The 12,266-nt window shown below is 40.1% G+C and overlaps 1 protein-coding gene across 1 annotated transcript in view; it reads right to left on the reverse strand.

Annotated features, from left to right (window-relative positions):
• Positions 1-1,687: 1,687 nt before the first annotated feature.
• ppp1r21 (protein phosphatase 1 regulatory subunit 21) overlaps positions 1,688-12,266 on the reverse strand; it is an 85,633-nt gene continuing 75,054 nt past the window's right edge. Inside the window, exons 18-19 of the mRNA XM_087141915.1 lie at positions 9,448-9,576; positions 1,688-6,094 (exon numbers count right to left, since the gene is read on the reverse strand). Of these exons, the coding sequence (XP_086998041.1) occupies positions 6,068-6,094; positions 9,448-9,576 (156 nt within the window). The 3' untranslated portion in view covers positions 1,688-6,067. The remainder of the gene's footprint in view (positions 6,095-9,447; positions 9,577-12,266) is intronic.

The following is a 12,266-nucleotide window of genomic DNA, read 5'->3' on the forward strand; positions in this document are numbered from 1 at the left end:
ATCAGAAAAAATTGATAACCTTTAAGGATACCAAATAAGCAAGCCTGATAACGACACATTCTAGTCTGGACTGTTACCCCAAGAAGTCAGAATCACAAGACAGTGAACTCCTACACACAAACAGAACTGGGAGACACCTTGTGAAAATGAGCATCAAAAAGTGACTTCTTCAGAGTGGAGTTCAACATCAGCTGGGGCCAATTTCATAGAGCTGCTTAAGCACAAAATTTGCTTACGCACAAAAACCTTGCTTAAAAACAAAGGTAACCAGCTCAAAATCTATGTGATTGTCCAGCTAACTAAAACACAGGTGAATACCCTTCCAAACCAATATACATCACATGGAGTTTTGGCTGGTAACCTGATTTATCAAGCATTAGCAAGGTTTTTTCACACTTAAGCAAATTTTGTGCTTAAGCAGCTCTATGAAATTGGCCCTAGATCCTAGCTAAGAGCCCTGCTGCTCATTGTGCATTCAAGTATGGGGACTCCAAATTTAAATACCTACTTCTGTAAACTCACAGACACAAGTGATCAAGGAACTGGAAAGAAGGGGAAACACTAATTCCCAATTCGTGTTTTCTTTCTCCTATTAACCCTAACAGTCCCACATCCTCCAATTTCAATAAGGTTTTACATATACCCTAGGGGGTTAAGGTTAATTTAGTGCATTAGATTTGCTTACATTCATGTGCTCTCACATTGAAAGTGCTTTGATTGCTTATCTGGTAATGACGGGTGCCAGGCAAAATCCTAAACCTTCAGGCGGTTTTCTTTTTCTAACCACCTCCCTGAATTCCCACAAATTCCTTTGTAAGTGCTGTGTATGAGTGATCCCAGTGGCACAATCTCCATGCTCAAAACTGCCAGTTACCATCGAAGCCAAGTGCCAACGATTGCTGGGTGACAATCTGTGTTGCATCTATGGCCGTGTTCTCATCAGACCTTTTTGGGTTAATTTATTGCGACTTTCCTGAATGACAAAAATAAATCCATTCTAGAAAGGTGTTTAACTGAGGCCCCCATCAACTTACTGCGACCATGATGTATGTCTTTACTAAGCCGATTTCTGTGTGGCCACAAAAGAAACAGTCCAATGGGAACACGGCTAATGGCCCATTGGTAATCGGATGTTTAAAACTAAATGCTGATTTCTTAATGCCTGATGGCATAGCGAGACCAGCATCCATCTTGGATGATCCCCCGAGTGAAAATTCTGTGCCCCTTTGATTCTCTGTGTGTGAAAAAATAAAATTCTTGATGGGTCACTTCAGTAGAACTGTTTTACAAAACCATTTGCAACAAGGTTGCTGTCATTAACCAAATGACCTTGTTACAAAATGAACCTGTTATACAGTACCTAAGTGTGATGTCATTTAGAACTAGTAATTGCTGCACAAGAGAATGGTGAACGCACGTAGGTTGGTTTACATGCTACACATACTTGTGCATGGGATGTATTCACTTCAGTACAATATAAAAGGCATTGAAAATAAGAAAAACCAAAGTATTCAAAAGGTCCTCGGCTTCAGATATTATTGTATTTTTGTGCGGAAAATTTTGCTCTGAAAATTGAGACTTGGCTGTGCTACACAGTACTGAGACCAGATATTAACACAAAGGAAGCATGTACTAAAACATGAGGTGATAACTTTTAACATCAACAAATGAATGACCACACTTTCAATTTGATAGTCTCATTAATTTTATTTACACTTGAGATGAACATAGCAGATTCAAAGTTTTAAAAAGAACTTACATACATAAAGACAAGATTTTACTCTTGTAAATCAGTCACGATACTCGAGAGATACTTCTACTTTAAACCCAATGTAAGCTGCTGGTCACTGGCATTCATTTCTCTTAAAACCAACTGGCATTACCTGAAACACATTGTTTGAATTCACAGTAGTGAATTAGTGGACAACAAAACTCAACTCTGATAGACCGATCCATTAAGTCCTATCCTCTGTCGTTTGATTAATCACTGTGTTGATTTGCCTCTGACGTGCATGCACAAATGACTTGAGTCAATTACTCACCTTGAGTTTGATTCAAGTCACAACTTTTTGGCAACTTGACTCAAGTCGCTGCGAGCAAATGACATGAGTCCCTACCAAAAGCTATTGAGACTCAAGTCTCCCACGAAAAGCAAAGTTCTTTGTGAAAAATACTTGTGTTTGGAATGACAAGTAATGGTGCCCATCTATTGTGTTCACATCATGTAGCAAATACAGTATCTGTTGTCTTTTTCTCTATATACGAACAGACACCGTTTAGCAGACTCCCATCTTGTGGTTCTGTAGTAACACATGCTACAGACTGGGTATGGAATTGTAACCAGTCTTTATTTTATTCATTGTATTGTTTTCGAATATTTGGGACTCAAATTGACTCAAGCTTGACTCAACGCTTTTATACTTAACGACTCGAAGCCCATGCTGAATCCCCAGGTGCACAGCGGGCAAAGATAATGGGCATGGCATGAGAATAAACAAGAAAACAGCATAAGCTGGGTGAAGTCCGTCATTATAAAACCATTTTACACATGCCAATATCAATAGTAACTGTTTATTAGCTATGTTGAGGAAGATTACTCGGGAAACATTCCAGGTGAAAAGATAATTGGTGGGGGTTGTTTGAAACACAGAAAGCTTCTGAATTCAATATGTGCTCTTAAACCAGTTACGTAAATTTTCAGAGGCAATCCTCCCAAGATGAAAGACCTATACTTGTACTGTGGGCGTTTTCCCCCTTCAACCACAATGTACGTGTCTGTGAAACAGACTTTTGTAATGACAGGATACCGAGAAACAATCTTTTTCCCTGTAACTTTGTGGCTGCTCTCCTGTCATCTTGCAGAACTATCCTAGCTTGAGCTTGAATGATTTCTCCTTCACAAACGAAGGACTTTCAGCACGGGGAAGTGATTAGAAATGATATTTTGTTGACACTTAACATATAAGACCCTACTAGTAATCAAATCAACATTCATCTGTTGTGATAAATATATATAAACTCTTGGATTGTATTTCATACACATAAATTTTAAACTTTTGCTAATGTGTTTTTCATGTACAAATAAATGTACACTAATATCTAGCAATTTTTAGCCTTCCCAATTCTTTTACAAATCCAAAGCTAAGTTTTCTTGTTAATTCTTAAATGTAATTCAGTGTGCATCTGCAAATATTCAGTTTGCACCCTGTGCTTTCTTTGGTGAAAAAAAAGCATTCAAAGTGAAAATGGTTGAGTTTTGTTTGAAAGCATAAGGGTAATTCTATAAATTTGGGGTCCGATTCTTTTCGTGCCCCTGTTACATCTGACATACCCCCGGTATGATTTGTAAATTCAGAACAAATTCCCTAATTTTCAAGAGTGATGAATTTATGCAAATAACCTGCAAAACAAATAAAAATAATTTGAAATCAATTTCAGTGAAATGTCGATGTTGAATTACACAGTTCAGGTGTGCCAGGGGGAGTGTTGTAGTCGAGACCACTTCAGACCTTCACAAGACCACACAAGACCAACAGCTCTCAGGAAACTCAGTCCTTTTTTTCCCTTCTGGTATTCTTCTTTCGATTTATAATACCTTATCTTTGCCTCATCTTCAATACAGTGTTCTTGCTTGGGGAAATACCTACAGAACTATCCTTGACAGACTGCTTGTGATTCAGAAGAAACCCTTTAGGCTGATTAATGGTTCTAATTTAAGAGATCACTCCACCCCGTTATTCGCTAAATTTCATACCCTATCTGTTTACAATCTACATAAATATCACTTACGTGATTTTATGTATAATAATAAAAACATGTTGCCTCTGAATATCAAATCTCTTTTTGCTAGGAATACCGATATTGACAAATATAACACTTGATCATCAAACGAAGTTAGAACATCTCTACTCCTCTCAACTGTTAGATACCAAGGACCCCTCCCTTTGGAACCAAATCAGGCCTTTTTGTCCACTAATGTCAATTGCAACATGTAAAAGGTATTATAAAAAACTTCTACTCAATGTGGCGGTTAGTGACGATGACAATTAGGGGCAAATATTTCTGAAATAATGTGAAAGTTGCAATTAGAGTAGTAAACTAAGGACTAGGATGGTTATTCTCTATTAATTTATTGAGCTTAGTGAAGAAGATCTTCACACTTAAGTACAATTAACCACTTCCCGCTGGGGATTCCGGATCCGGACACGTATGCTATATATGCATGGCCAGGGTCTCCGAACTCAGACAAAAGGAACAAGGCGTTGTAACAAAAGACCGTACTCGGAACAAAAGACCAGGCTGCTGGGAATTACAGACATTTTTTCCACTCTCAAAAGTGGAGATAATCAAGCCTTGTTTTGAAACAGTATACCATGGTTTGGGGCATTTAGAGCGAGCGGATTACTACCGGGGAGAAACGCACTCCACCTCCACAACGATGAGCCACACAGCACCGCTGCATGCTAATCTGGCCCTTATTGAAAAGAAGTCAACAGCACACTGAACCAGGTTCGTGAACAAAAGAAAGTTATATAACACCGCACAATCCGGGCTCTTTTTACAAGGCTGCTGGCCTGTCTGAAATAGTCAGGCGTCAATAGATTTTGTCTGTCAGGCTAGACTGGACACCAGACAGTCCTTCAGGTGATTGTAAGTGTCCAGTAAATGAAGAAAATGATAAATATCCTGGCCCAGCATCATCAACATTGATAACTGCCCCGGCAGGAAGTGGGTAATGTTTTATTACCCTAAGAGTTGTGTAAATTACAGGTATTTCCTTTCAGGGGGCAGACCCTGTACAAGCTTCTGCTTTCTGTCTGACCTCCCCCATGCTGTTATGAAATGTAGTTTTGCGGACTCCTATATTATTTAACTTATATTTGTGACCGGCTCTGGAAAAACATGTATTTTGTCACATTTTGTTTTAATTTGAGTTATATAAATATAATCAGATTAAACACACGGCTATCACTCTGATTTCAAGCATAAGCTATTCCACTGAACTGCAACAAATGCATTCCTTTGTCGCTGTTCACACTGTTACTTGTGACTGGTCTTGTGCAAGGTCTTGTGTCTGGTCTTAAACTGGTCTTACAGTGACTGGTCTTGTGACCCTCCAGAAGACAAACAGAGCATACTGTTCGAAACGTCGAGTGTTCACCATCGGTTCTACTCAGAACCACACACTCATAGAAGAGATTCTTCCTTGTACCTGGAGCAACCGCAAGCCTTGCCTAATTTAGTACTTCACCATGCAGAGCTTCAAGTCTTATCTGGTCTTGTGATGGGCTCGACTACAACACTGATCAGGGGAGGCAAAAATGTCACACTTTTGGACCCCAAATTCATAGAATGACCCATAAAGCAAAGGGCACAATTACAAGTAGAAACAAGTCCCGTTCAAAACAACCTCCAAGTGGCTTCTTCTTGGTCACAGCAACTCCATTTTCAAAGGCTGATCATTTTGAGACTATATGAAAATCACTGCCTGTCACATTGCTGTACAACATATATAATGTTTGATCAAGCTCTGGTCTTTCATTTGCCTCATTTTTTTACTGGTTTACAACATTCTGCACACATACGTGTGTTCAATGACACCACAGCATTTGATTGTTCCAGTGGGGCAGATTTCTTGAACTAGGAACTAGCATAAGACAGGTGCCATACAACTGGTGCCTGTACAGTAAGTGTGCGGTCTTCACATGGCCATATTTGTGAATGCACAAGCTGTGTGGTGTGTAAAATAACAAGATGCTATCCCATGGTACCAGTCCCTTGTGCAAACCCATGGTGCAAGCCCATAGTTGTTGCCCATGGTACTAGTCCTTCCATGGTACTTTCCCATGATACAAGCTCCCACTATTGGCCATGTCACTTGCCCCATTGTACTATGGTACAAGTCCATGGTACACTACTAGGAGCAGAACAAATCAAAATGAGGCTTATCTGTCCTCTTAATGTCGTATAATGGCATCATCAGAAGACAGCTGCGTGTCCACAGAATGCTGGGCTACTGCCAAACACCCTACCTGCAGTTTCCTCAGCGATGTGAAGAACCGCTTAACTACTTGCTTTTCCCTTTCTTGTTGGGCTGTGAAGGAAAACAACAAAGATACGTGAAACTCAGTGTACATCTTCTCACAGAGTGCAAGTACACTGAGGAGGGAAATTGGTTGAGAAAAAAGTGGAAGTTCAATTCCTAAATCAACCGCGACCATGCAAGAGTGTTATGGTCAAGCCCTGCTTATTAAAATCCCTGCAAATCACTAACAAAAACCCCTTGGATCTAAACCTGAAGCGCAAACTTGACTTGAGTTTTGGATCCTCTAAACACAGACTTATATTTGAACCTACGAGGGCAGGACTCCAGCCCAGGTCCATAAAACTACAGAAGTACTTTTTGGCTTATGGGTCCACCATGGAAAGATACAAAGATGGAGATCAGCATCAATCCTCCCATAAAAGAGCCACCTCATGATAAGCTGAGTTCTTTATAACATACATGTAAGCTTATAATTTCCCTTAGGAAGACTTTTCAAGCCCCAAACCTGGTTTGAAAACTACTCTCAACTTTGTCCAGGCATAAAAACAGCGGTGTGCAAGATCTCTCCTTCAGACTGCTGCCCTCTTGTGAAGTTATTTGCAAGTTATTTGACTATTAAACCATTTGACATAGCGCCCTCTATACATGATCATGAGAGAAGAGAAAAAGCAATAAATATACGGGTACTTATACTGTAGAAAACTTCATTCTCAAGTACCGATACATACCAGACCCTGCCTTTTGCTTATCTGACAGAAATCAGATTTTTGGGACACAGGATTAAAAAAAAAAACCCACTGGAGCCAACTCCTCATGCACAGGTTTCTTCATAGGGTTCATATGGAAAATCAGATGTAGGCCTACAAGTAACTTTGTCACTGTGATTGGTGACAGTATCATTGTTACTTGCCAAAAGCCACCCTGAAAAAGTAATTCACCTTGAAAAATCTCTTACATTTTCCAGTCAAATCTATGAAAACAACTCAACTCTTTGTATATTTCATATTCAAGGTGATGATCTTCAATTGCATGTTTAAAATGCTTGGATTTTTTTTTTAAATTTACGATTACCCAAAGGGTTTTATTTAATTATTGCTTTTGGGTACCTTATAATACAATGCATATTCTTCTAGAAATTGACAGTCATTTTTGTTTGATCCCATTTTATTTCAACTGCTCTTCCTTGGTTAGAGATGTTACAATTACAGTTTACATAATGGGCTTCGGAAATTTTTCTTTGTCAATATTCTAATTATTATTTATTTTTTGGGGCATAGAATAAACTAAACAGAGGAACTGTATATACATGTAGCTTCATTATCTGGGAGAAAAATGATGTTGTGTCTGACATGTGGATGACAATATTATAAGAGTATCTATGAGATGAATTTTTCTAAGACACTAGCTGTGGAACAATGTATTTCTCTTCGAAGTACACGCATGAAAACTATGTGACATCCCTTTGGGTTAAGTGTATTAGGAAAAGTGAACTCCTTCACCATTTCAAGTTTTCCTGCTTTTCTGGACAGCTGAGGGTACCATCGCTGTGACATCCGGTCCTCCCAGGAAGACACTGGTTGGAATATTGGCTTTTCTGTTCCACTTGTTAACCCAACATCTACTCATTGCAAGTATTTCTGAGAAAGGGTTGTTCAATTGCCTATTGCCTCATACACATACAACAAATTCAACCCCCCCAAAAAAACAAAAAAACCCAAAAAACAAAAACAAAATCAAATATTCCAGCAGTTTTTTCACAACCGATATCACATTGAAGGCTTTCTGCCTTCAATGACATGACAGTGCATGAAATTTGCAACACGTACATAAAAACAAAAATGGCACGTAAGTGCTTTTTAAAATAGCAAAACCATAAATGATTCAGAAAAAAAAAACCCAGCATTACATTGACCCATTCAAAACAACTGTCTATAATACAGGAAATAACTGCAGCTGATGGTGACATGTGGTTCTTGTGTCACAGTCAAGTTAATCAGGCATATGGCCTTGGCATACAGGATTCTATGCACAAGATCCAACAAAATATCTTGGGGATCATCGGTTGGAATTCATTAAGAACAGAGTCATCCCAAATGAATTTCTAGAAATGAGAGGGTGCCCCACTGACAATACACGGAAATGATATGACATCTGGCTTTATATTTGTGGATTGACCGATGCTGAGTAGAATGGTTATTTAACCTTGCATATAACCACAAGTACATTTGTTTAAACTGTGGTTGTTTCATTTGCAAGTCTCTGGATAAGCATTTTGGTAATTTATCATTTTATTTTGAAGCTCGGGCCTTTAGTGCTGTTCAAGGTGAAGATGTCAGAACAATGAAACCATGCCTCAGGTTTTTTTTTCAGCAGGTCCCCATGCTGAGTCGTGTGCCCTCAGAAGTTGATGTTAGAGATCTACTTGTTTGAAATTTGGTGGATTTTTTGAATGGGCAGGTGGCCATGCCACACAGACTGCCTGCTTCCCAGTCCCAAGGATTTGAAAAGTCGCACCAGAACAATGTGTTCAAACAGTGACAACAAGGGAAATAGTTACGTCGCTGGACTTCACAGCTTCTGACTGGGGAATGACACAGATATTGCACGGGTCCCCAGGCTGAGCACCGGACCCTCAGCTTCCACCACCAAAACGACTGAATTTGCATTATTTAAGTAGACCTTGTGCATTTACCATGCGACTTAAAAGAGGTCTGGTGAAAACAGATCAGGTCAACTGCAATAACTTTGTGGCACTCCTGTAACATTTCGAAATACAGCTAGATAGGCAAAGCTGCATTAGAATGTCACATGTATCGCTGATGTGTACCTCTGGAAGGTACCAACTAGTGGCTACAGCTTCTCCCTACAGACCTGAGCACTGCTCTCAGCCGCAGCCAGTCGACTGAGACACTAGCCTGCCTTCATCTGTCTAGAAGGTTTGAGTGTCATACCACCAACAGCCTAACCGACTTGTGATCATTACTTTAGCATGCTTGGGAGTCAGGGAGCCAACCGTAGGAAGAAATGAGTACTTGCCTACTTATGGGAATTTAATAAGGGGACTGGACAATGTGCACAGGGAGTTTGATACTTTTGTGACATGTTGGAAAGCTGACGATGAAAGAGTTCTTTTTGCTTCTAAATACATTCCCGGTTGAAAGAGGACTGCAGCAGAAATCGACATTGAAAAACCTGCCCCCCAAAATCACAATAAACAAACTGAAAATAAACAAAACAACCCCCCCTGAAAACTTTTCCCTACAGTGTTAGCTTTTCAAGGCTTCTTGGAATAAACATGTACATGTAAGATCTCCCGTCCTGGTTGGTTTGTCTATCAAGCACGCACAGTGTATCAGAACTATGCATTTACGCGAGACCAAAAGCAAACAAGAACATCTTACTTTGGCAGCTAGTTTGAGGGCATCGATCTGGTCCTTCTGCGCCGTCAGTTTTTCGTTCATGCTACACAGGTGCTCGCTCATCATGCTCAACTGGCTCTCGTAGCTCCGTGTCGTGGTCTGAAGCTCATCCTGGCAAAGCAAAACACAGAGGAGAAACTAAAACTGGATGGAGGAGGATTCAAAAGGAACGAGACACACTTTATTGGAGTCGGACTCCAACTTACGACAGGCAGATCGAGTCCATTGCAAGTGCTGTGGGCTACAGTGTGCATGTAGGTGTACAACAGAGGGCACTGGTGAAATTCTTGAACTCGTGCAAAAAGAAGGGAAAAATCTTTCAATTGAAGTGCGTACCTTGAGTTAATAGCCCTGTGGTTTGGTACGTATGCTGACCAGACAGTGAAGCTAGTGTCATCACTTATGCATAACTTGTTTGCTTTGATAGGCACTTTTGAAATCAACTCATCAATGTGTAATTGGAGCAATTAGTTTTTGCCAGTCTCTCTGGCACAATCTACTTTCCAGAACACCAGACCATTCAATTATTCAAAGAAGCCTTCTGAGCTGAAATCTGTATTTTCTTGAAACCTTCAGCCCTCTCTCAATTTTGTTAATACCAATTTTTTTGAATTAAGCAGTGTACGACCAAATTTAGAAGCACATTATGAATACTTTTCTCTTTCCAAACAATGACAAACAACATGATACGTGATATCAAACACAGCGAAATGTTGTTTCAAAAGAAAACAAAGAAAATGACTCCTGTAGGATAAATGGTACCGTCTTTTTGTGGGGGCTTTCTTTTAACACAAAGGCTCAGGGTTCTTAATTAAACTTTGCAATCCTTCACAAGAGCCACTGTCAGAGAGCTCTGACACAGCAGACAGAAAGGCTGTGAACATGTCTGCTAATGTATCGGTGACAGCCTTGTCAAGCATTCTGAAAGACTATTGAATTGGAAATGCAACAACAAAAATGACTCCCCTGTAATCACTACATGGTACATTCCATGAACGCAGATGAGAAGGGTGATGGAGTCACTCTGTTCACTTTTGGTTCTTTAAAGGTCACATCTATATTTTTGATCTAACACCCCAGGAAGGAAGTGGCTCATTCAACCCTTGGCACAATGCGAACAAAGGTTTTGTAACTTCTTCAGCTTCACAAAAAAGAACGCTGTGATGATGAGCGCTCCGAGGAGGAGAGGGAGGGGTCTTATCCCTTTCCCATGGGGGGGGGAAATGAAAATTAAAAAAAGGGAAAACAGTTGGGACAAAAGTGGAAGAAATAAAAAAAGAGATATAGTGATGATAATCACCAATTTGCTTGAAAATAGTCCTCAAAATCAAACCCCTCCAGCAGTCAATTATCATTCTTAAGCTAGCTGATGAATATTCCCCTTGGAAATCTGTCCCATCGGAAAAAAAGTAACTCCATCCCCCGACAAAATCCAGGTGACGCCCACGATGTAGACTCTCACTTTACATCCAAATAGCTATGGGTATGGTAGCATCGCTTGCTGGCAATATGGAACAGACTCAGTTTTGCCCAGCGAGTTTCTTGAAAACAAGGATATTGTGCCAAAGTACACATGTGGAAAATATCAAACAAAAACAAAAAAAGTGATGTGAGGTATCGTTTCTGATGCTGATAATGATAGTGTGAGAAATGTGCATCTGTGTTTTGCCTGTTTCTCTTCCACACACACGCACACAAAAACAGTTGTTCAAACAAATGCATTTTTCATTACATATAGATCCAATTTCAAACAGACTTTGAAATGCATATTTATATTTCTAAAATGTCTCCCTGTGGAAGGAAATGGATTTTTAAAGAAGAAGTAAAGCATTCTACCCAGAATCAATAATCTTTGAGAGTAATTGCCCGTTTTTGATATGCACACTTTATTAAAAAAAATTAGCATGACACAGGTGGAAATGTTGACAGGCTAACGTACAGTAAAGTGGCATGAAACAACTACATGCATTTGAAAAGCTGATCAATGCATTGGTGGGAATGTCAGATACACCAACTTGCTTTGACCAACATCTACTAGTAACTCAAGCAATCAGAGTGGTTAATTTGTCCAATATGACAGATTTAAAGATTTCTTTTTTTTCTTTCTGGTATTTGCTAACAGATGTGTGCATCTTTGAAGGTGGAACTGTTATTTCACAGCCAACACACAAATACCGAGTACACTTTGTCCTCGGTGTTTTTCTGCTATAATTCAGCTGAAAACAAAAAATTTCGGTGTTACTGTGAAACCATCGCTACAGATACTACTGCACTGCTCAGCACATGTGTAGCTGAAAATCCGGCATGACTCAACATCACAGTGCTTTCAATATACACGGAAACCCTCCCCTCCCACATAGCGCTCAAATCGGCCTGTCATCACCTCACCAGCGTTATTATTAAAAGCCAGCACTCATTAACCTGAAACCATTGTCAGCCGGCTCCCTCCAAATCTGTAGACAATATTACCATCCCAATACTTAAAAGAAAAAGGAGAGGGAAAGCTGGGTCATGTTGTTACAGGGGCGCAGCCCCGGGCTTGCTCTGCTCTATATCCCACTGGAAGTTCATTCATCCCCTCACAGAAGACCAGTCCCAAAAAAAAAAAAAAAAAGGCAGGGATAGATAGATCAGCATCTTTAACACTCAGATCCCCCCCCCATGAACTCAAAACACAAGGCTCGGGCAATCGGTGCATTCACCTCGGTTGGCCCCGGCAGAACAATACGGGATGAGGTAAATGTCTTGCTTTGGCACCGGCTCGGGTTCAGCGGCTGGGCCGGGCAATGATGACGACCCTC

This window comes from Acanthaster planci, linkage group LG01 (genome assembly GCF_054643075.1).
Source record: "Acanthaster planci isolate LZ-2023a linkage group LG01, COTS_SCS, whole genome shotgun sequence".
Classification (NCBI taxonomy): Eukaryota; Metazoa; Echinodermata; class Asteroidea; order Valvatida; family Acanthasteridae; genus Acanthaster; species Acanthaster planci.